Source organism: Corvus moneduloides, chromosome Z (genome assembly GCF_009650955.1).
Source record: "Corvus moneduloides isolate bCorMon1 chromosome Z, bCorMon1.pri, whole genome shotgun sequence".
NCBI lineage: Eukaryota > Metazoa > Chordata > Aves > Passeriformes > Corvidae > Corvus > Corvus moneduloides.
The window spans coordinates 21478896-21504706 of NC_045511.1; the positions used below are offsets into that span (position 1 = coordinate 21478896).

Sequence of the window (25811 nt, forward strand, 5' to 3'; positions counted from 1 at the left end):
GATCTCCACTGGACAACATCTCCCTGTAGACCTGTTGCAAAATTCTAAGTATTTCTGGGTTTGTAGGTTTGGGGATTTGTGTTTGGGTTTTGTTTGTTTGTTTGTTTGTTTCCTAATACAGATGCCAAAATGTTGGGTTTTTTGCAGCCTTCTGCTTCCTGTGTGCTCTGAGGAGTGACAGGAGGGCTGTTGAGGTTTGAGGCTTCAGGCTAGCACTGCAATATTGCACCAGGTAAAGAGTCAAAGCTGTGTGATGCTTGTCCAGGCTGTGCCTGGAGCAGAACCTGTAGCATGCAGGTCAGCTTTGCCATGCTCAGCCTTCCTCTCAGATGGACCAAATGGCTCCCTAATGGCCAGCTAATGACTGCAGAGTGTGGAGGACCTGGGTACCAGGGTACAGGAGACATGTCAGTCTGGCAGTGTGGCAGAACCCAGGCATTCCTAAGTGGCAGCTAAGTCTGGGTCACCAGGGAATGCCTGTTCCACAGCCTAACTCAATTTATGCCATTTATGATAGAGCTCTTAAACAGAGCTTTACAAGTAAAACACCTCCCCATTTACTGGGTTGATCTCTCTAGTTTCTGCATCTCACACTGCTGGTTGAGGAGTGGTTGACCTTGGTACCTCCACTCCAGCTTTACCTGTCTCCTGGAATGGATGGAGCAATGGGAAATGCTGGGGCCAGACACCCTTGGGGTGGACAGCCTAGACCTCTATGTTTTTATTTTTGGGATGAGTGCTCAAATCATTAACATCTTGTGCTTCCTCCCACTTATCCCACAACCCGGGTGCTTGCCCTTCAGAGGGGAATTTATATTTTGATTCCCACGTAAGCAGGTTTGCACACCGTTGAGCCTTGAATTAAGCAATTACCCAGCCACACTTGTGAGAATTATACTTCTAGTGCTTATCCCTAGAGTGGCTGCATGTAACCACACTAAATCATCCCATGAAGGGCCCACAGCTCTCCATTCTGTTGATGGAGAAATGTGTGAACATCACTTGCGTCCTACTTCAGAGGCATCTGTCAGTGCCTTGCCTGTATGGTTTGCACAGGCACCTGCCCTAAGAGATCTGAATCATTCTGCTGGAGCCAAGCACCTATTTTATTTTAGATGTTGCAATGAATAAATTGAGTGCCTAAAGCAGGCAGTCTCAATCTGGCCTTCAGGGTCTCCACGTTCACTGGCTGATATAATGAGATAATAGTCATTGCCCAACTCATAGAGCTGTTGCAAGGTTTTAATTAATTAATACTGGAAAGACTTTGAACCATAGGGAATGAAAAGGGGTTTACAAACCAAGTGTATTATTATGACTTGGTGGCACTTTCTACTTCACTTTCACACCGTACCTGAGCAGAGCACAGGGCGGCTGCATCCTCTGATTCATCATGAATCACGAAGAAGAATACTTAAAATGTGGATGGTATTGATGTATTTACACTAGTTAAAATGTTACAGGGAAAAGGGATTAATTCTCACTCCAAGAATGCTGTCCAAAGTGCTGGCAGCTCTCCTTTTTTTTATAACTCTCGGTATTAAACTATCTCTAGTGGAGTCCTCAGTCAGCTTGTACTCAGTGTTTAACCAAGGTGTGCCAGAACGGAGCTGGAGATGTGAGACTCCTACCAAGATTTGCAGAGGACCTAATTACTCCCCAGTGACAGTGTTGGCTAGCACAGGTTCTCATTCTCAGCACTGTAGTCCCCCAGGTAGCTTTAGGTCTTCCATTTCTCTAGCATGATTGATGTTAATTATAGCCATGCAGTTGCAATGGTGGGCAAGATACCCAGGAGAAGTTGGTATTCCCGAAGCCCTCCTTGTGCTTAGCATCAGATTAGCACACAAAACTCCTTGGGCTAAGTCCCTTGGCAGGTCACACCGTTTCATCAAATTACAAAGTAGCTCATTAGGCTCCCAGTCTTATTCCTCCTACATGTAAATGAAAAAATATTATAAACGTACTCACTAAGCACTTTGCCTCCACTGCTATATGAAACACAGGTAAAGGCTACAGGGTAAAGACAGGAGAGGGAGCATCTGCTACTAAACTCCAGATGATGTCACAAAACACCCAAGGGATGCTGCCACTCCTCTGGTCATCAGGAAGAGATGGTCTCAGGAGGAGGTGGCTGAAGGGCCATTCAGATGTCTGGAGTAGATCTCCTGCACCAAGGATACATCTTTTCATCTACATACCATGTTCTTGCCAGATTTTTATGCTCCTCACAGCGTGCAAGAGGAATCCTGGCATTGCTGCCTGGCCCTCATGCGTCGGTCCTGGCAGTGTTCTTTCCACTGAACTGGACCCAGTAAAGGACCCCTTTGTATTGACTCTTCACACAGATGGACACTCATTTTTCCAACATCTTTTTGTAACTAGAAAGCATCATCCTTTCTGTTATTATCCCAGAGAAGCTGTGATTGCCCCATCCCTGGAAGTGTCCAAGGCCAGGCTGGATGGGTCTTGGAGCAACCTGGGATAGTGGAAGGTGTCCCTGCCCATGGTCCATGGTCTTTAAGGTCCCTTCCAACCAAAGTCATTCTATGATTCTGTGATTATCATCCTTATGCCTTATGACATTATCAAAGTAGAATTAACATTTGCCCCCCAGGGGCAATTCAGGGAATAAGAGATGTCTAATAAGAGATGTCTAATTCAGGGAATAAGAGATGTCCTGAACATCAAGTAAAATTTTTAATTCTCTGGCAGTCAGTGGAGTCTCAGGTAAAATGGCCACTTTTAGTCAAGTTCAGACAGGAGTGAATGTCACAAGAGCGCATCTCCCAATGAGAATTCACAAGCCAGGGGAGTTTGTGCTCTTGTTACATATGCTGCTAAATATTCTGCCTAATTTGTACCTGGTGCTTTTCAGCAGCAAATCTCAGACACGTTTTACAAGAGAGGTCAGCATATTTACCCTCATTTCACAGGCGGATAAGCCAAGGTGCAGGGAGATCTAATGCCAGAAGCTTGGTGTCAGAGCGAGAAACAGCTAATTGCAACAGACTTAAATGCATCATTGTCCATGAGTGTCATCATTCTTACTTATAATAATTCTTATTGCACCATCAACCATAGAGCTGTGCAGACACACCAAAGACAGGAATAGAGCAGTACTGACTTCTTCTCTACAGATAAGGATGTGCTCTCCAGAGATTTTTTTTTCCCCTACAGAAATGATAAATGACTTAAAGAAGAGCAGGTGCCATTTCTCCACCTGGGTGATTATGCCCAGAGGCAATAGAAGTAATTTTTAGGATATGGTTCTCCTCCTATTTACATCAAGATAGCAGCAATACTTATTTTAACACAATTGCCAAGAGACTCTATTTTTAGATCTTGTCCACATAGTATCATTCTGAAATCCTTGCCTCACTCAAAAAAAAAAATAAAGACATTTCAATGGGAACATGAAATTTACTGGAAGAATTATCGCTGCCTCACAAATATATACTGATAGCCCAAGAAGACAGTGATCCTTTCTTTCCCATAATGAGAAATGCTTCAAATCTATAAAGCATCTCTAATATTTTACTTTAAAAGACAAAATCACAAGTTGGGTTACCTTTCAGTAGGAAGTTTATAGGTTTTCCAGCTCTTAAGGGGCTCCTTTGGGAGTCTTATTTCATCCAAATGATATTGTTGTCTTGATGACTATCACACTCCTATAGGAAAATTTGTCAGTGGGGCATAATATCAGTTTAAAAGATCCTAGAAAACAATACAAAATTGAATAGGGAAAAAAAAAAAGAAGAAGAAGAAAAAAATGAGGGCATAATATGAAGTTTGTGAAATGCACACAAGAAAAATCCGGTTGCCATAAAGACTGGTCAGCTACATGTATTTCTATAAGCAAATGTCAACTCAGTGTGCTACACTTCTCTGTTTTATTTAATTACCATCTTTCAGATGAAACCTAATAATTACTGTACTGCATTTACCTCATCAGGTATCCCACCCAAAGAATATGGAAGACGTGTAGAAATTAAAAAATGGCACAATGTGTCCATGGAAAGCATCTTTTCCTCCTTCCCCTGAATAACAGATTATTTTTTGTCCTTGTGAATCATTTTTTATATCCCTTTTGTTTCTCTCCCAGCATAATAATAAATATTCTTGCTACCTACACTTTGGAAACTCATGGGGTATTTTCTGTCTTCATAATACTTCTGCAAAATCCTTCCTCAGGAAGCAAAAGTTGAAATGTGACCATTCTGTTACGAACAAAAACATTAAAGAAGAGAGCCCTCATGGAAACCAATTTTAGAGTAATAGCAATGATTCATGAAGTATGAGGCTCAGCCGAGAAAAACCATGAGCAGGAACGAGATTTTAATAAGGATGCATCTTCCTTTATACTAAGTTAAACCTTGAGAAAAGTACTTTTATATTATCAGAATGCCTTCAGCACTGGATGTTGCCAAAGGAGATGAAGTTTACAAACAAAATAAATTTATTCATTAACGGGCAGCCACATCTCAGGAGGAGACTGACAGAGGTGTAGTGGTGTTCTTAAATCCTACACACATTTTAGGGATTGGAAGACTATGCCTAGCACAAGGACAGATATCTGGAATTACTCTTTTTTTTTTTTGCTTCCCTAATTTAGGTTGCTCTAACTACGATTTTATATATATATTTATACTGAAGAAATAGATTTTCCAGACTGTCTGCCAAGAAACCCATAAGAGCCATCTAACAATGTGCAACTTATGAGTGCCTTTTTTCTCAGCAATAAGTGATATTTTTCAGGCTGAAGAATGACATCCCTTGGGTTTTCATGTGCTTCTTTTTTTTCTTTTTGGCAGAGCTATTTTGTTGCACAATGATAATATATTTATTGAGACTTTTAATTTACAGTCTTAGACAGGCCTTTGGTGGCTGGGGGAAGTCATGACAGTGAAAAAGATTTCTCTCTGAGAAACAATATCCCATTTTAACCATAACATCTGGCCAAAATTTGAATGATATCTTGAGACTCTATCATGAAGATATGTGTAGATCACCTACTAAAGACCAGGACAAAGCTGATTTTGATAGTTTAGGAATCCAGAAGAAATCCTGTTGGACAAGCTTGTGATGGTAATATTGTCATACATCTTCATTTTAAATTTCATCGGTCAATATTTATTTTATTTATTTATGTAGATCAAGACACCCTTCCCTTAGACATACTGCAAATGATACTACCAGGTTTGGACACATGAATTAACAGCTCACCACCTACTCCACATGATTCTCAATCGTCTGTGGAACTGCACTCCTTACTTCCAGTGTCCATTTATCCTTCACCTTTTCCCCTGAACTAGGAAATTGTTTGGTTTAAAAGGAGAAAAAAACAGGAGATGTATACATGTTACAGCTCCATTCTTCATGAGAATTTTTTGATGTCAAAAGAAGCAATGTGTATCTACAGAGCTTTACACAACCTAATTAATGACCAGTTGACACTGTGCCTCTAATTGTCCGCAACTGGAAGCAAAAATGCCCCCTGTGAGCCAAAGCTGATTAATGCTATTCGTTGATGAATTTTTTTTTTTTTTTTAAATAGGAGCCCAGGGAGATCCACAACAGCCTTGAACTTTTGCAAGGACTGCCTCTGCTTTAGGGGAATTTTGATCTTGCCTGCTGTTTTGTTTGTTTAAAAAAAATGGTGATGTCTAATCTTCAGGAACGTACCTCATCATCCAACCCACAAACTGTTGGCAAAATAATAAACCTACACAGGACGTACTGTTAGATCCTTTTTTTTTAACTTCTTCATTTCAGAGGTATAAATCACAGCTTTAACTTTTACAAATTAAAGTATAGGCTTTGCACTGGGTAGTTGGCACTGTTTTTTTCTGGCCAAATGTTCCGTGCTGGCTCCAAAGAAACTGTGGACATTCAGTTGGCTATAGTTGTCTTTGAACTTGTTTGCAAGAATTCAGTTTTCGGAGACCTCCAAAAAAAAATAATGCATAGTTTATTTATTAAATTGCCGTTTAACTCTTTTGTGTGCTAAATTACAGGTGGTAATTCTACTTCAGTTTTTAATTTATTTTGTCTGGCTGAGTTTCATGCACTGTTTACCTCTTCTAGTTTATCTAACTGCTATCGTCCTGCCATATACGTCCAAAAAAGTCTGTACCTTTCTGATTATCTTACACAGTCTGGAAAAGATCCTGAAAATAAAACAGATCTTTTGCTAGCTGGTGGCAAAACTAAGCTTCTAATAGCTCAACTATTACTTAGTAAATATATTACATTTCCAGAAGTATTCTCAGCTATGTATTGGCCTTCATGTCTTTGTAATGTAGTAGAGAAACAGGCCTATTAGTGCATCTTTTGCTGTTAAGTTGCCCATGATATATTTCTAAATAATTTTGAATGGAGTACTAAATTCTAAATAGTATGGAATAGGAGTGCACCATGGTCTCTCTCCTTGGAGCAATTTCTGGTTTTGTCTGTCAAACACAGTTTGAAGATTTAATCAGCTGGATGTTCAGCAAGAAATAAGTGATAGTTATTGGTGTGTAAAACACTGCATGTTTTGTGTTAATCTTGGACATTTCCCTATAGCATCCTTGAGCTGCTTTCTTCTGCAATGCTTCCTTTCCACTGATGTGATGCCATCTTTGGTACTCTAACAAAGGGCTATATAAATGTTTGGAACCTAGAACAGATGTTTTTGGGCAGCTTTCATTCAGAGTGCCAAGCTCAGGCATAAAACAACATCCTGACCGCTTGTGGTTACTGTAGATGGGATGATTTTTTCAAAGGAAGAGTAAGCGTGCTGGGCTCATCGACTTCCTGTCTTCTGGCATCCTACCACATGTCTTCTTTACTATACCATAATGTTTCCCAAGTTTGCTTTTGTTTCATTCTCATAATTGGCTTTGTATATCCACTGACTGATCTGATTTTCCTATCAAGACAAGGCTGTTCACTCCAGATTTTCACTAGTGTAACTGAGAGGAAAATTTGGTCCGTATGCTCTGTAATAAGATATATCATCACTGTCAATATTTTTCTTCTTCCCATCACTCCCCTACCATATGGCAACTTCACAGGAAAGAACTGAACTGCATATGTTCTAAGTAGAACTTCTTCATTCCCCGCAAAGTAGAGGTTGGTTTTAATATCATTCAGATTTAAAAATGGAGGAAGTCCTTTATCCTTTAGCATGGGATTTTCACTTAATTCTAGCCACCCAAAAGCTAGGCAACCTGTGGAAACTTGTCATCTGAGCTCCTCCTGCAGGGAGGAAGCAACTTTGAGAGGGTGACTCATCACATCCTAAGAGTTGGGGGAAAATTTTATTTTCATAAACATGAGTGCATATCTCTTCAATACCCACTGGTCTTAATGGTGTTGAACTGATGAAATGAGCTGCAGACACAAAGGCATCTACCCATCTGTGGTGGTGGTAGGAAAGGGGACAGAGGATGATTCCTGTGAGCTGATGTTAGCCTGCTCTCAGGTGTGTTTTGGTTTGTGGCTGGCAACTCTCCCCAAACAACAGCTGAGCGTGACTCAGTGGGCATGGAGAGCCAGGGATAGTTTTCAGTCAGCAAGACACAGATGAGGTGATCATGTTTCAGGTAGGAACTTTGATCTTAGTAAAACAAGCCATTCCATTTTTTTTCAGGGGCAGTGTGTCATTTTATTCACTGATGCAGATATAGCCCAAGAGGTGTAGTGTAGGCAGTGAAAAAAAGAACCATACAGGAAAATGAACTATGAACTTGAAAGTTCCTCATTGTCTGAAACTGGGACTTGTGTGGAAGTAGCAATCCAAGAGAAAAGAGCCTCTGTTAGTGAGTCTTTTCTTACTTTAAATTTTAAAGGCTCTTCTTGGTGTTGCTACTAGAAAGTGACTGACAGTGGCTGTGGAAAATAGTATTTGTAAAGATTTCCAGGACCCACTGTACCTAAATGACTTTCTAAAACCAGTCACCTCACAGACCCCCCTTGAGGCCGTCATTTGGAAACTGATGTCCAGAGGGTCTGTAACCAGGGAAACATCCTGTGGCACACAAGTGTTTCTGAACATTTTCTGATCTCTGCCTGCTGGATTTTAAGACAGAGGCAGACCTGGGACAACTCTGCCTTAAACACTCTCACTGTTTACCACAGAGGATCCAGATCAAGCAAGCAGTGCAAAAACTTTCAGCCACTTTCAACCACTGCTATGATACCCAGGGACCATGGGATAAATTCAGATGACTAACCCTATTTCTAAGTTTCTTCCAGGGAGCGTGTGGGTGTTGCAGACATATAACTGCCAAACTATTCATTTTTCTGAACTAATAGTTTCCATACCAGCTGACTGACCAACCTCCCTGATGTGTCGCGTCAATTTTCTTATTAAATATGAAAATCATGAATATAAGGAATGAACCTCGAAAGCTCCACATCTCCCAGATTGGGTCTTGGTGCCAAGTGTCTGGCTGGCATCGTCTCCAGTATTCTGCAAACAACATCTGCATGAATGTGCTGGCTGTGTAACTCATAAAGTGAACGAAAGTGGCTGCCATGATCTGCTGACCAGCGCTGATTAGAGCTGCTCTGCCAGAGGGAGGCTTTGCAGCACAGGGGAGAGACAGCCAGGCTGTGCCTTTCCCAGGAGAGGAAAAGGGTACCAGAGACAGCAGTGCATCATTTACAGGAGTGACCCTGGGAATATTTCCCATCCTCACCAGGATTTATTTGGCCCCAGATGTGATTAATGATGGATCTCTGCTGAAATGATCACTGCTGTGATGAGCAGAAAATGAGTGATTTGGAGGCACTGACCCACCCCAGTAGCTGCCTTGCGGGGTGACGTGGAGAGGAGCAATGTGCTGGAGTCGGGGGATTTTGGAGGATGCATAGGAGACCCCAACTCCTGACTGACAGCACATACTGCTGCTGTCCTGCTCAGCGTCTGAGAAGTCTAGCAACATCTCTGTTAATGAAAGAAAGGTCCCAGGTGCTCCTCCTCCAGCCCATGAAGTCTGATATGATGCTGTACAGGAAGGCAGTGCAGGCAGCAGGCTGGAGCCCTGTGACTCAAATGCAATTAGTTCTCTGGAGCATCCTGTCACTAACTAGGAGGAAAAACTTGAATGTTAGAGCTGTAAAGAGAATTTCACTTTACTTCCTTCCCTCTGACAGCAAGTATAGGCTATCAAACATTTTAGCAGAGGCCAGATGGGCTTTTCCTGTTCTTCACCCCAGTTTTGTGCAGCCAATATAAAATAAATATTTTAAACCAGCACAGAACAGTTTATTTTTGTAAAAAGGCTGATTTTTTTCCTTTCTCGTGCCAACACTTCCTTAAGTTCATTTTTTAAATTACTATCAAAACGAGTGCAAAACCAGTCAGTAGGGTGCTTCTAGACAGGTACTAGGACTATCCTTGTTTGCTGTTTATGTTAACCTTGGGCTAAAGGTTGGCTCTTTTTCAATATCTGAAACTTTTCAAAGAAAATAGTCAGGAAAGTGTAAATAACTAAACCCCATATGCAAAAAGGACATGGAAATATAGTGTGATGGGTCAAACTTTAGCTGGGTTAAGTCAGGCATTTAGAGTAATCCTTCTTTACCCCTCTTAAATATCACGTAGGTAAGTTGTGACAGCTCACTCAGTGCCAGGAAGAGCTTGCATTATCCTCAAGGATGAATTCAGGACCTCAGGAAGCTACCAAGTCAAATGAAAAACAGAGACAACAGGCAATGGCTTAACAGCTTAAGCCATATGCCACAGATCAGTCTAGCCATAATTTCAAATGCCAGAAGGGTCATTACCAAGCTAATGCAGATCTATTGAGTGCTTGGTCATTTACTACAGGCAGAACAAGTCCTGTGAGTTAAATCCTAAGAAATTAGATCCTTTGGGGATTTAATGGCTATTAAAAATCACAGGATATTTTCATAAGGGGCGGAGTTTATCAATCTTATGCCCTTAACCAAATTAGCCCTTTCCTTCTACGAATACACTCGCAGTTCCTTATTTCAAAAGGAAGATGGGACAAGAAGAGAGATTGAAACTCTCCAGTGATGTACTCTGTCTTGCAAGGGCTGTACTCCTGTCATCACTCAAAGGCATTGTGGATCTTTGCAAAGAAAATCTCAGAATGTTGCTCCTAGAGTTTCTGTACCAGTGGCTGGGCTACAACCCCGAATGCTTGTTCTGCATTTAGGACTAAGCACAGGTCACATCTTGCAAATTCAGTTCTCTAAGTGTTCCAGGCACTTGGCATCCCACTCTAGCAGTGTCTGCAATGGGAAGGCTGGGCTGACCTGGCCTCTAGCTCTCGTGGAAGTATTGCCATCAGGGATGACTTGTGAGCATAAACATTTGTACATAGACACTGGGGTTTGTATCATCACCATTAGTCCAAAATAACAAGAGCAGGTCAGGACAGGAATCAAACCCCTCTGTAATCTAATTATAAAGCAAAGGATAAAGGGCAAAAGTTGGTGCAGGGGCAATGGGACTGTATTGGTGAGTTTGACAGGAAGGGCATTGGCGGGACTGAAAAGGTTTGTAGGTACCTCTACAGAAATGGAGTATTGGAAGGCAAGCAGTGAGAAAACTCCGTGGGTGATTAGAGGAAAGCTCATTGGAGTGTAAAAAATGCCATGGGAGATAGTGCAGAAGTGTTTAATTTGAGAATTATGTGGAAGGCTGATGGAAAACAGTGTGACAGATTAATCACAGACAGCCACCATTTGCATGGAGAATGAGGGATGTTTCCCTGCTGAAAGCTGAGAGAATTCGGTTTGTTCAGCCTTCAAAGAAGCAGCTTTGGGGTGACCTGATTGTGGCCTTCCAGTATCTGAAGGGAGCCTGCAAGAAAGATGGAGAGAGAGACTACTTACAGGAGTCTGGAGAGACAGGAGATGGTGGAATGACTTAAAATTGACAGAAGTCAGGGTTAGATTGGATATCAGGAAGAAATTCTTTACAGTGACAGCGGTGAGGCCCTGGCACAGGTTTCCCAGGGAAGCTGTGGCCGTCCCTGGATCCCTGAAAGTGCCCAAGGCCAGGCTGGATAGGACTTGGAGCAACCTGGGATAGTGGAAGTTGTCTCTGCTCACGGAATGGGTTGGATCTAGGTGGTATTTAAGGTCCTTTCCAATCCAAACCATTCCATCATTCTGTGATTCTTTGATTCTGTGATTCTTTGATTCTGTGATGGGATGCAAATATGAGGAGAAGGACTGGGGTTCAGGTCCAGACTCAGACACCTGAATATGGGCAATATGGACAAAAGAAAACCAGGGCAATAATGAAGGTATGACTGTGATTACCACAGTGTAGATGCTTCATTGCTGAAAGATTGCAGATCAGGATTGCCTGCTGGTGTATATTCACACACAAATCTCTTGGCTTGATGGAAACATACTCAGTGAAATGTGATCCCTATCCTTAAAATCTGAGCATCCCTGCATTATTGGTGTTCTGCAGTATTGGTGGTGACTTATGGGTGCTCTGTACTTCCATCTGTCATGGGTAGTCCTTCAACATTTCCAGTGACTGAGAGCTGCTGATGCTGGGAAGCGGGCTCTGGTCCAGGCTGGAGTTCTTCAACATCCTGCTATGAAACTCTGGCAAGATTCAGAGATGCCAAGTCTCTTTCCCAAACTTGGATTATATCTAGCAATAGGAGCCAGATCTCCTAAATCACTGTTCTTTAGAAATCAGTTGATAACATTCTCATGACTTTGTTTTAATGATCTGTTATTTAAAATGGAATGATGTTGGAAAAATGTCAGAATACTTGAAAACAGCCAGCAAAGTTACATTTAATGGATCATATATTTTTAATTCATTTTCTAGTTTAGATTTTTATTGAGACAGCTCACCCCAGTAAGGAGAAATTGCATTTTTCCTTTCTCTTTCAGCTTAAACTTGTGGTGAGGAACACAATGTTTAAATACTTAGTTTGGAATAACTATGCCTGAACAAATAATAAAATAGAAGAACAGATTTATCTGTCAGATAAAGACCTTGGAGCATTTTGTGAAGAATATTTGAAAGATCAAAACATTACAGGTTTCTCACCAATGCTGGGAATTGAAAAGTAAACAGAATTACCTAGAGATCTGACTGAAAGAAAATAAATTCTAAGGAAAAAAATCCTCTTAAATACATTGTTCTCTCTCCAGCGTTATATTAAATCAAGAACTACACTGGTGCTGAACAAGTAATTTATACCAGTGCAAATCCAAATAGTTTCAACAAAGATGAAGGAGAGCTTTTATGTTTAAAGTACCATTACCAGCAAAAGGCTTCAGAGCATTTTCCATTTTTAATCACTTCAGCAGCATGCAGAGCAACAAAGCATAAGTTTGAACTATCTTGCATGGGTTCTGAAATGTCATAACCTGATAGCTGATATAATAGATGGTGCTTGCATGGCTGAAAAGACTAAGGAGGCAATCCTTTATTTCAGAGATTTCAGATTAAATCCCATCCAGTTTGAAACTCAGCGAAAATTGCAATGTAATGGATTTTCATCCTGAAATGAGTTGGTTTGCAGTGAAGATCCTCTTGGAGATACAACCAAAGATTTGAATCAACATGACAGTTTCCTGTCCTGATGGAGCAGACTAGATGACTGGTTAAGATTAGATATATAACTTTTAGGTGGCTGGAATATGAGATAAATCCCACCCTACCTTGCCTCTTTCTTCACCTCCTGCACTGAGCACCATCCATCTTTACAGCAGCACCACTGGGGGTACCCAGCAGAAATACTTCATAAGCTCAGCTGGCAGAGAAGTGGATGGGAACTTCCATTGTTACTAAAACATCAGCTGATGTTGAATGCTCTGTTGGAGTTTGATCTTCTTCAGCCACCACCCAAGCCTTTTAATCCCATCGATTTTTATGTTGACTTTCACTTGTCTAGGGAAACCCACACTGCGTTTGGACTTCCAGTGTGTTGACTCCTCAGGTATTCCCACCTGGAGGAAAGAAGAGTTTTCAGGAACAGGTTTAATCATCATGATTAAATTAAATCATGATGACGTGGGAGAGGAGCATAGGATCATGGGGTTCATTTGATCATTAGCATTAGCTGTACGGGCTTTGCAGGACACCTTCAACAAGCAGATACTTTTTAACAGATAAGAAGGCAAAATATTGTGGTAATCTCATGCTCTGGCATGTCTTAACCAGCAAATTAGCTGGAATTTGGTGTTTTAATTACTTAGCATCTCAGACTTTCTCGGCTTGTGAAGTATGGGTGGGAAACTAAGCTTTAAATAATGAGGGGCTATGAATCAAGACCCCCTAGCACACAAATATAACCTGTCATGATGCTCCTCCATGGGAGAAGAGGTCAAGCAATATCTTGCTGCTGGGGCAGACGGAGAAAACACTTCTGTGGGAGGATCAGACCCATCTGCCCTTGATCCAGCATGCTTATACAGCTGGGCTTGCACGATCCCTGCAGCCTCCCAAGTGAACTGCAGCCTTGTACTCACTTTAGAGCCATCTATTTCTCCCCACGGTGTATGTTCCTACCTAAAAATCCATAACTGGTCTCGCATCGAATCAATGCTCCCAGTCAACTTGTATCTAAACAAATTGAATGAAGCTGAGAGCTCTGTAGATCCTCTTATTTATCCCATGACAAGCAGAGAGACTCCCAGTTCTTCTGCTCCTGACAACTTTGTCAATAAAATCTGCAGATTGCACAATATAAAGTTGCTTTATAATTCATCTCCTTGACAATAACAGAACCTTTGAACAGGAATGCTTTATGTGGTTATCACAAGAACAGTGCTCAAATAGAGGCTGCATCGGTAAAGTGCAAAAATATCTTTCTTTTTCCTCTTGTACCATCACATTTCAAGCAATTTTTTTGATGTAATGAAAAAAAGATCAGATGTTATTTTAAAGAAGACTTTCTATTTCACTGGCAATTAGATCATAAGTAGCAATCATAGGACTTATTAGATCATATATTCCACTCTCCTTCCATTACAGGATTGTTTTTCAGACCTGAGGTCTAATTTCATTATCTCAAAAGGACAAAACATCAGATGTACAGAAGGTAATGTGATTGCTGCAGTATTTCTCTTCAAAGGACATTTTTAGGCAGTACCCACAAAACTGCTGTCGAATAAACAGCAAGTGGAAATATGGCAAGTGGATTTCTATTTGATTGAGTTAGAGGTGATATCAGCTCACCTATCTGCCCTAATTTACGAGGGTGTAGTAGGAGATGTTTTAAAATTATGTCCCAGATTTTTAGTATATACATCATTTATTCTAAATTTACAGTTACAGCTAGAGATGTTTCAGTCTGCTATGTAAATACTCAGCCAGGTTTCAAAATAAAAGATAGAATTTTCAAAACCCAGCAAAACACTACTTTTGAAGTTTCATTCATTTTAGTAGAAAGGTGTATGTCAAAATCCTGGCCTTAGGATGTAGGTGGGTAGATTGCATGTTTAAGCAGAGATCTCAATCTAATCTAAAAGAAGGAGCCCAAAGTAGAATTAAACACACATTCTCAGTATTCTATTTGTTTGTCTCTGAGAAGAATTCAATTGATTTTGTTTCAAATTTGGACTTTAACTATTAACTTTAGAATAATTGAAACAAAACTGACCATGAAGGAACCGTTTTCAAGACAATTTTATGTAACAGGACAGAGTTCTCCACCTCCAGTTAAACACCTGGCTAGAGGTTCAGGAAAATGAAAAAATGTCTGGGAGTTAATGGTACTGACACTGATACAGTGGCATGATATTTTGCATGTCAGTGCTCTTCAGGCAAGGACACTATGAGGTTTTACCAAAAATAAACTAAGAGAAATAATGTTTCCTCATGTTACAGGTATGTGAGGAATGCTTGGAAGTGTCAGGTGACTTGACTGTTTTCTATGACTATTTGCAAAAGATGCAAAAAAACTATTTACTCACTTCCAATTTCTCTGGGGTTTTTTTAAGTATATCTACATTAGTGAAGGGGCTGAGATTTGTAAATTATTTGGACTCTGCCGGTGCAGCAGAGCCATTTGCACATGGTATAAAATGGAACAGAGCTATGGAACAGAGCTGCTTCATGCTGGTGGGGTTTGTGTTTCGGTGAACCAGTCTGTACTTCAAATGTGTCATTATCCTGCACAAGGAAGTTTCATTTCTACTCTTGAATCAGTTCACATTGTTAATGTGCTCATCAGCCAACTCAGGATATACAGACAGCTGCGAGGAATCTAATTAACATTTGACTACAGAAGAAGAAATTGCAATCTACCGTACTATTTAATCTGTCAGTGAGGGTCTGGATTAGAAATGGCTTCAGGATTTCTCTGTAGTTTTTCCTCTGTTTTAATGTAATAGAATCATAGCTGTTAGACGTGAAGAAAAACTAATAATTTAGCTTAGCCATCTAACACTGATTCTACTTTTACCCTTGGGATGACCCTAAGAAAAGTTCTTCCTCTATGTTTGCCTCCATCAAACACCTGCAGATTGTTATCCTCTGTGCCTTTACTCATCGTTTACTTAGGCTGCCCTAATTAATGTAATATTTCCTGGCAAATCAAAACTCCCATCATTTTTCCCATGCTAGTTTCTCCTTAAACACCAAACAGCACTCCAGCATTATCTCCATCATGGTAAACAGTGCTCTTACCATCTAGAAGAAGTACCTGTGTCTTATATTAAAATATATCTGCTATTTAGTTTAAGGTCATGATCAGAGTATTAGTGAAAGAATCATTCAAAGCCACTTCATGATACAGGTTTTTTTTGTAAGAGAAGAAAGAATAATGTAATTTCTGTGTGATAACTGTTCTCTAATGAATAGAAGATAGCACTAAAGTAGTATGAAGCACAGAGTAGTTGAAAGGGAGAAGCTTTTCAAATTAAGCTGAATGTTCAGAGGAGCTTTTTCTAAACAAATAGAAACAACAAATTGTTTGGATCAGAGAGAGAGATTGTGTTGACAGCAGACATATGAATGATACTGTTTTTACAGATGGACTGGTGAGAATCAAATTGAAGCTATTGATCTGTATTTGTGTAGGATCCTGCTAAACAGAAAGCTTTGAGGGCTTTGCCATTAGCAGCATAGGTCATTTTACCAACTTGGAAAGGCAACACGCTCTGCTTCTATCATGCACACTCCATTACTAGCACAACAGAAGATGCCTAGACTTCAAAAATGTCAAGAGCCCTTCTGCAGAGCTGGGGATAATCCTTTACAGATATAATTAAAAGCCTTTTCTCTTCCCTCAACAGGCACAGGCAGAAAAGATAACTCTTCTGAGGCAATACATCAGCAACCTGGAAAAAAATCTAAGTTTTTAACTCCATTAGCTTTGCATCTTCTGTTCAGTGGAGACTGAACACAGACTGAAAAGAGTAGGATGTAAGTCCAACAGTCCAACAACAAGTCCTCAGGTCTCAAATTGATTAGTGCCTTTAGAAAAGAGTAGAGAGAAGCACAGATCTTTCTTAAGCAGGGCAATTTTGGGTCTTCTCTCCCTAGAGCCCATGTTGCAAGTTCTCATTAGTGCCCAACCTCCTTGGGAATCTGAGCTGGTGGAAGCAAGGAAAAAGCTTATTTATCATGATGGTTGCTGGTGGGACTGGGACCACCACCACCTGATCAGCTGGGAGCACATAATTGTAGCCAGCGGGCAGCAGGAGACTGCAGCAAGTGTGAAAAGAAATACTGAGACTCTCTCTCTCTCTCTCTTTTTATTTCTTTATTTTCTTTATGTCTTAAGTATATGATTCATGACATTCATTTGTTGTTACAGCAAAGACGGTTTTATCAGCTGAAACTTATTTCTTTCTTGTTTGCTTCGATATTATCAGACCTAAGTAGAAGGATCACGCTTCAATATGACATCCATGGATTAATGCTAGATAAGGGCAAAGCTTTTGAACCTTTGTAATCAGATTCCCCCATATGCAGAGTAACATTTCTCTTATCAAGAAAATGGAAAAGTAAATGAGGCATCTGATTTCAAAACTTGCAAATATGTCCCATCTGCCTCCAAGTCACGAGAAAGAAGAATGTGTTAACCTTAAACAAACTTTAGATCAAATTATTTTGTCCCTGTGCTTACACTCTGTAACACTCTCATCTAGGAATACTGTAAGTTGCACTTAAGCAGGTTTTTCTTCATGTGTAGATAATTCTTATTAATTTTTGCGCTTTAAGTGGAGATGATAAGAATGAAAAAAGCCTACAGCTGTAACGTCTCCATGTATTGCAAAAGAAGATCTCTAGGAAATTAATTCACTTAGACAAAATAGAGTGAAATCCAAATTTATCTATTTTTTTGATATTGGAAAAAGGTCATAAATTTTCAGTCTAGAAAAAATTAATTTCAGGAAGACAGGAACAGTCTACTGTAGTTACATTCCTAGTCCTCTGCTGTTGTCAACAGAGTTGCATTGCCAGAAAGTTTGGCAAAACACAGAGGAGCATTATCCATACTTGTGGGGTTTTTCTACATTTCTGAAGCTGGGAGATGACTTTCTCTTGCCATCTGAGCTCAGCCATGGAAAAGACAACTTTTAACAGTGATATTTGGTGCAAATGACAGCTGTAGTGGAGTTGCCAATATAAAAATTTGCTGAAGCTCAGCAGAGATTTGGGCTGTCACTGAAAATAAAGCTAAATCTATATTAAAGCATGGCTATGAAAAGGTTTTCATAATTACTATGTTCACATCTATTATTTAATGGGTGTGAGTTAAAAATTGCCAGTTTCTTGTTAATTAGTTTATCACCAGTGATAGGGTGCAATGGTGTTTTAAATAAAGTCTGTGCAATAGACAGGCTTGAACATACAGACCTTAATGCAGTAAGCGTCTTTATCCTAGAGCAACTTATAGTATGAAATGGCCTCAAATTAGGAATGAAATAGATTTCAAACCTTTTTAAACTGTAAAAGAGATATAACGAGGACATAATGTGGGTCAAAGAGCAGATAGAATGTTGGTCCAAGAGCAGATAGAGATAGCCAAAACACTGTTTGTGGTTGTTTCAAATACCACAGGAGAGCTCTCAACAGTCATAAACAATTTTTGATTCAGAACTGGATGGAGCTTGTATGAGACCACACTTCAACCCATTTTACTGCAAATTGTTTTAAAAAAAGCAAACAGCCCTTAACTACAGCATGCAGCAGAACTCCATTAGAATGCCTTTTTAGCAAGGTTATGAATTTTCAGTAATTGCTGTGATAATCCATATTTAGCATCTGCAGGATTACTTTTAATCAGCTTTGAGGATATGATTTGACACCGTTCTTTTTATGCTTCACCATTTTACTGGTTAGGCAGTGAAAAAATTCCATCATTTGCTGACTTAATTTAAAGCCAATAACAGTAAAAACTGAGGGTAAGAGGGAGGAGGGAGATTTGGTTACCAGAAAAAGATGAGGAAAATGGCCATGTGTTGTTCTAAAAAAAGCACTCGTTGGATCAATAATTGTGGTAATAAAAGAGACTTTTTTCTGCTATAGAAATTTTCCTCTGTAGATCTCAAGGCCTTTGTGCATTAAGAGTCAAGAGTAGCATGTATTCTGCATATTTTTATGTGGTTCTTAAAAACTTCACCTCTGCACATATGTGTGTTGTATATATTATTCCATTGTGTCTGCCTTCCTCCTAAATAACTTACTGTTTCTAATTATGAGTTAGGACCAAATCAGGACTTTCTTTTTGCTCATGGGATGGCTAATGCCTTTATCAGAGATACTCTCCAGGTGATATTTTGGGGGTTTGTCTAGTCAATGGACATACAGAGGTTGCATGGTTTACTTGTGGACCTGGCAGGGCTGGGTTAATGACTCAACCTTAGAAGGCCTTCCTAACCTTAATGATTCTATCATTCTATGATCAGAGAGTTTCCAACCAAGTCATTCTTGCCTTGTGCTTTGGTGGGTGTGTTTCACTCTGTTCCCTGAGCAGTGGAAAGTTGCCAATGTGACGTGGTCACAGCAGTGAAGTGAGTCCTCAAGGCTTGCTAAACACAAGGTCAACAAATCCCAATTAAAATCAGGGAGAAATCGAGTACTTTCATGATGCTTGTTTTTAAAATCACAGTGTTTGATAAAATATAAGTAGTGCTTTAATCTATTTACAGATCTATCCGAGATAAATTGCTAAGCACAAATTGAAATGGGCCCCTCCAAGGCTCTCCTGTGTGTTAAGTGAAAAGATAATTGGGCTTAATGATTACAAGAAAAGTACTGGATGCAATATTGTCAGAAAAATATCTTTCCTTCTCTTTAACAAGGACAGTAAATCCATAACAGAGCAAACATCCACAATGTTGTACAGCCAGACTTCCTAAACCCGTACATCGAGGTCTGAGAAAGCAGTTGAAAGAATTAGTGCGTGTTTCATGCTGTTCTTGTAAAAGGATCATCTCCACTAGCAACAGGAATGGCAATATTCTCATTTTACAGATGCTGCTTTGTAGCCACTGGATGGGAACAACTTTATGATAACTGCAGCAGCCCAGGAGGGAGAATGTGAAGCTGATTTTTAGCTTAAGGCATCGAGTCCAGCAAGCTATCCTCATGCAGTACTCTGTGAATTGAAAATCTCTAGGTCTGAGGCAGGCTCTGATTTTAGTTCATAGTCTCTGATTTTTATTAATGTTGTCAGTCTGTCAATTGGAGAGGTACAGATGATTTGAAAGATACATATTCAAGGGGTTCTTCAATGTGACCTTATATAAATTTCTTATAAAGTTTAGGAAATGTCCTCCAAATTTGAATGTCTCCTTTAATCTGCATTGTTCCTGAGGTGTTTTTCTCCCCCATCAGCCTATAAATGAAGAACATAGAGTGTTTTTCGTCTTCTACTCCTTAATGTCAGTCGATTGACTGAACCAAAGTTAACAGGTATAGGACTCCACGGCTTCCCAGATGCTCCTGTGCTAAGTGCTAGTACCAGGTCCTGGGTAGATATATAAACCTGTTCTTGCTTCAGGTAAAATGAATAATGCAGCAGCCATTAATTTCACTTGCAGCCAGATTATCCTTCAAACCAGACAATAAAAGGTTTCTAACTTGGCAAAACCCATTGAGAAAAATAAAATCCAGTTGTTCCGTAGCCAGGAAGAGAAGACAATTTAATGGGAATTGGAAATGTACTGGATCTCACCTGTGAGGCTGGCCGGGCAGGAAGCCCTGCTGCTGCCTCCTGTTGTTCCTGTGCCATGCTCTCCTCGAGGGGACGATGTGCGGGACCACGCCAAGGCACTGCGGGCAAGCAGAGCCCCATGTGCCAGGAACACGGCCTGAAAGGCACATTGGTGACAGGGACACCTCGCTTCATCTCAGGCCTGGCATGCCCAGTGCTGTTCCCCTGTGCCAGCCCTGCCACGGTGGGCTGGAGGTGGGCCTAGCTGAAAAGTCTGTCTTCAGCAGAGAATCGTAGAATATCCAGGGCTGGAAGGGAACCACAAGCATCATCGAGTCCTACTCCTGCCCTGCACAGAATTGCCCCAGGAATCCCATCACATGCTGAAAGCATTGTCCAAATGCTTCTGGGACTCTGGCAGGATTGGGGCTGTGACCACTTCCCTGGGAAGCCTGTGTCTGTGCATTATCACCTTTTGGGTAAAAAACCTTTTCCTAATACCCAGCCTAAACCTCCCCTGACTCGGCTTCAGGTGGTTCCCTTGGGTCCAGTCACTGGTCATCAGAGAGAAGAATTTAGTGCTTCCCCTCATCTTCCCCTCACAAGGAACTTGTAGACAGCTACGAGGTCTCCCCTCAGTTTTCTCTTCTCCAGGCTGAACAGACCAAGTGACCTCAGCTGCCCTTTGTGTGGTTCCCCCTCAAGGCCCTTCACATTTTCATGTCTCTCACAGTGCTCTCTCCTTGCAAGACCTTGAGGCTTCAGTGAGGGAATGGAGCTCAGATGATGCGCAGGGGTGTGCAGAGTGGGAGCTGAAAGCTGGTGAATTTTTGCAGCAGGGCAGAGGATGGCTGGCAGTCCTCAGCTCCACAGCAAAGCAAAGAAAGGTTTCTGAGGATGCTTGCAAGGCAAAGAGCAAGAGCTGGTTGTGCCTGGAGAGTCCCAGAGATGACAGAGGTTAAAATATATGAGTCTGCAGGCAGAGGAGACAAGTGGAAGACATAAAACCTGAAAGCTATGAGACCATAGAATCACAGAATGGTTTGTTTTGGAAGAAACCTTAAAGATCATCTCATTCCACTCCTGCTGCCATGGGCAGGCACACCTTCCACTAGACCAGGTTGCTCCAAACTTCATCCAACCTAACCCCAAACACCTCCAGGAGAGGGGCATCCCAGCATGACATAGTTCTGCAGTGTTTAAAATGGTTCATCTGGGGAAAACATTGTTGAAATGTGAGATGATGGTCTGGGGAAAGGTGCAGCAGGGAGCAGGGCTGACATCTGTCTGAATGGGTCCTCAAAGACTCATGTAATTCTGGTGTCACCCACCACTGCAGTGGCACCAAGTCTATGGCTGGGATGGCGCCCAGCAGCTGTACTGGGTATAAAAGGGGCTGAGGGTACTTGGGAGGAAGAGTGGATCTGTTCATATTGAGAGAAGTAGGGAAGGGATAAGTTACAATGGGGGTGAAAGAAGTGAACAGCATTCAAGACAAAAATTAAACCTGTTAAGGGCCTTCAGGCTTCAGCAACCAACCTAAGCACAAACTCAGCTTCAAGCATGCGAGTGGCATCAGTAAAGTCTGCAGGCTGAGTTCCCTTTTCCAGCAAGCCCTGTTTTTGTAGGTTTGGCAGGCTAAAACCCTAATAGGGAAAAATGCCACTTTTATAATTTAAAAGAGGACTTCATGTAAGTAAGAATGAAGGCCAAGTGAACTTGGTCTGTGCTGCTGGACTGGAGCCTTCAGTGCAGGCTGGTCACAAAAATGTCTGTTGCTCAGATTCCAGTGCTCATTTTTTTCCAGGAAAATTGTGTATTTTTCATGCACAAGCCTGCATCTTCATTCAGCAGCACTGCAGGGCTGTGCTGAGCTATCTGCATTGATCTGGTAAATGAAAGGCCCCTTGCTGGCAGCTAAGCACAAACTCCCTGAGCCCTGAAGCAAATTGGAGCAAGACGACTCAGACAAGCAGTGGCAGTGCCCTGTTATATGCAGTTGTATGTTTATAACATAGATGTCTATGTGTATACAAGTATTTGGTCAGAAAACATCCAATATCTACAGTCCCCCTTACTTCACAGTATTTTGGGTGATTTTCTTTTTTTTAATTTCAAATGTTTTCAAAAACAGAAAATTAGAGGTACTACAGACCAAATATATGCTTGCCTATGTATGAATAAAAATGTAACCCTCAGAAATCCTGAGAAGTGAATGACATCCTTAAACACAGACCAGTGGCCAAGAAAAATGTTTGTGTAGGGGGCTGAGAAGTGTGCAGAATATAGTTTTTCATCAAATCATGGAAACAAGAGATAAAAAAGGCCTATTAGATCATCCTGGCTATTCCCTTGGCACTGAGATACAGGAGTGCAGAAAAAGAAAGAAACAGACAAAAAAAGCATTAAAGCTATGAAATGTCTGCTATGAAATGCCTATTTTTTCAGAAATCACAGTGCAAACAGAAGTCCTACGACAGCCACTGCACATTATGTTGTTCGAGACCCGTCAAAACTGATATAAAGAAAGAAAAAAGAATTTGGAGCTTTCTTTAAAATGCCTTGGGCTTTTCCTTTCTCACTTAACAAGTTTTCCATAAACCGTAATGTTGAGACTTTTTATCTTGTTTCCAATGTTGAGTGATTAAAAATAAAAATTGAAAAAATAAAAAAGAAAAAGAAAGAAAAGGGAGATAATTACCATGACACTGACACAGCATTTTATGTATTAGAGAATGCAGTGGTTCTTACAGAGACCTTGGTAAGAGTATGTAGATCTGTATTGATGAGTTCTTCGCCAGTGACAATGGATTGGCCAAAGACACTTGCATAGGCCATGAGGAAGATGAAGCAGCGGTGAAGTGAACACGAAGGCCAGCTGGTGAGTCAGTGGCCAAACCACAACATAATTCAGGAGTTTTGTCCAGTTTTTTTGGTGTTCCAAGGCTGGACCCTTTCCCATGTAGCTCTGGAGGGAAGTAACTGAAGACACCAGCTCTTTGTAACCACTGAAGCAGAGCAATAGTGTAGGCTGGGTACACCTGTACTGGCTGCTAAAATCGCTGCAGTCTTCGCTAACTAAGATTGGCACAGTCCTTGCTGCTTGTAATACATCCTCGTAATGGATATAGCATTGAGCATTTTGAAGTGGCAGCTGAAAAGGTTTTAGCAGTGTCCACTTTGGATTAAGGGTCTACATTTTCTTGAAGGTCTTTTATTTCTTGGCTAGTTTGGGTTGTTTTTTTTGTTTTTTTTGTTTTTTTTTAAATTGCTGGCAGTGCAACTATTGACTTTTAGAGAGAAGGATGAGGATTTTTTTGGTAACTGTAATGATTTTATCCCATTTGCCTTCATTTAATTTGGAAATGGAAAGCATATCTTTAATGCTAATTAGGCAGCACATTGCTTAGTCTTCCTGTCCTCGTGTAAATAACAATTAGCAATAATTTAGCAGTTGTACACTCTGGCATCTTCTAAACCATACCATTGTATACCATTCCAAATTCCTTTGCATTAATTAGGATCATAAGCCAATCAGCACTAATTAAGAAGAAAATAAGTATAATAACAAATGAAACAACACCAGTGATTTGTATCTGTTCAGTAGTTCTCCACAGTTTATCAAATAGTTGTAATGTGTAGGAACTTCTTCTAATTGAAACTAATTATGAGGTTTCCCCTGTTACTTTGAGCCTCATGTTCAAATCCCACAAAGCTCATTAAATAAGTAACAAAGCTGGAATCTTTAGCACATATTGTAACTTGGTTCACGTTAATTAGCACCACGTTTTGGAGGCAGTAAGAGGCCGTTCAGCACCAAATGCTACCTAAAGGGACATTAGATAAGGATTTTTGCAGATGTAAGAGGCTGCACACAGACTTGAGCCAGGTATTATCAGATTCAGCTGAAATGTCACACAGGTGCCTCAAGACTCTATGCTAAATAGGGTACTTTTGCAATCCAGCCCATTTTGACCCCGTCTTAATGCCTGTTGTTATTTGGAGCAAGCATCTGGGGAAATGTAGGAACTTAAATATTACAATCATTACCTCTGAAGATCACTCCTGTCTATTGGTGACTGTGTCATGCAATGGCATACATTTTCCACTGCTGTTTTGGGTGTCATTAGCATGATTTCACTTTCAGAAGCAGGAAGCAATGTCCATGCCAGCATCTTTGCCAATTCCTGGCCTGTTTAACAGACTGAAATTGCTACACAATGTTTATGTGTTAATGACACTAAAAGCATATGATGTTAGGTACAGTCTCCATACAGTTGCATGTAGTAATTTCAAGGTAGGCAGTCAATAAGTGTTGAATACAGTAAAAGATATTCACAGACCTCTGGTTTTGTGTCTTTTCACTACAAATTCACCTAATCTTAAGCATTTTTCAGTACAATCTTATGAGACAGAGCCACACACTGATCTTACAAGAGATTGCTGCCTTTCTGCTGCACTGCCACTCTCCATCTTCATGGACAAAGACACACATGACCTGATCTTATTGGAAAATCTCATATGCCCTGAAACCAAACTGAATTGTCTAGTTTGTGCTTACACGATATCCCTCTCCTGCTGACACTGTTTTGAGATCACTAATTAATTTACTAATTAATTAAAATACCCTACAAGTGGCACAGTAACTCTGACATCTTGGATTCTTTGCTGGACCCTCTGGCTTTTCAGCTCTGTGTGTGCAGATTGTCAAGAGATCTCTGACCCCACCACCACCCCCTACCTGCTTTCCTTGGGGCTGTGAGTCTGGCCCAAAAGCCGTGCACAGGTATAGGACTGCCATTCTCAATACCCAGGCTTTCTTCTTGCCTGTGAAGATCATACCTGGACTGTTTGCAGACAGGACAGCTGAGGTTCTGGTCCAGTGGTAACTGAACATGAGAAACGGATCCCATTTTGGACCAAACAAAAAATGTCCTCATGTAAATCAAGAGGAAAAAAGTGCCAGTGCCCTTTCCTCCCTGTTTCTACATTTCCAAACAATTTGTTTTCATTGAATGATTTCTGTAATTTGAAGTAGTGTTTAAACAAGTAGTGAGAAAAGGACCACAAAGTTTCATGGCAATCTTCTCACATGAAAAAATAAAGCCATATATAAGTTACAAAACTCTGAAAGAAGTGTGTGATCCAAAATTATTCAAAACTAAACTGTTCAAGCACTTCTTCAAGAAGCTGAATCCAGTGATGGCAACATCCGTTTGCCCTGTTATGTGTGAGAGCCAAGTAGGCTGTGAGCCTTGATATGTTTCTCTGACATGATCAGTGAGGAGGACTTCCTCTGCCGAGAAGTCCAACCCTCAACTGCACTAGGGAAGGTTTAGACTGGATCTTAGGAACAATTTCTGCATTGAAAGGGTGGGCAAGCACTGAAACAGGCTGCTTGGGAAAGTGGTGGAGTCACCATCCCTGAAAGTGTGACATGTAGCTGTGGCCCTTGGGGACATGGGTTAGTGGTGGGCTTGGCAGTGCTGGGTTGGTGGTTGGACGCGATGATCTTAAGGGATCTTTTCCAACCTAAATGATTCTGTGATTCTATCTGTAGTAAGCTTTTAGTGATTAGATGTTGGAGAAGCAATGTGATGGGAGGTGTCTCCAAGGTGTCTCCAAGGTTGAAAACTTGCCTCCTGCTAATGTCATCCTCCAACACACAAAGGGAGCACAGCTGATGTTACGCTCTTGGGTGTT

The 25811-nt window shown here is 40.8% G+C and overlaps 1 protein-coding gene across 3 annotated transcripts in view; it reads left to right on the forward strand.

Annotated features, from left to right (window-relative positions):
- Positions 1–25811, forward strand: part of SETBP1 (SET binding protein 1) — a 269876-nt gene that overhangs the window by 200558 nt on the left and 43507 nt on the right. Inside the window, exon 6 of one of the 3 annotated variants that reach the window (XM_032095510.1) lies at positions 5558–6213. The exons of the other annotated variants lie outside the window; for them this stretch is intronic. Within the exon in view, the coding sequence (XP_031951401.1) occupies positions 5558–5586 (29 nt within the window). The 3' untranslated portion in view covers positions 5587–6213. Of the gene's footprint in view, positions 1–5557; positions 6214–25811 lie in introns of those variants that run through there. 3 annotated transcript variants of the gene reach the window in all.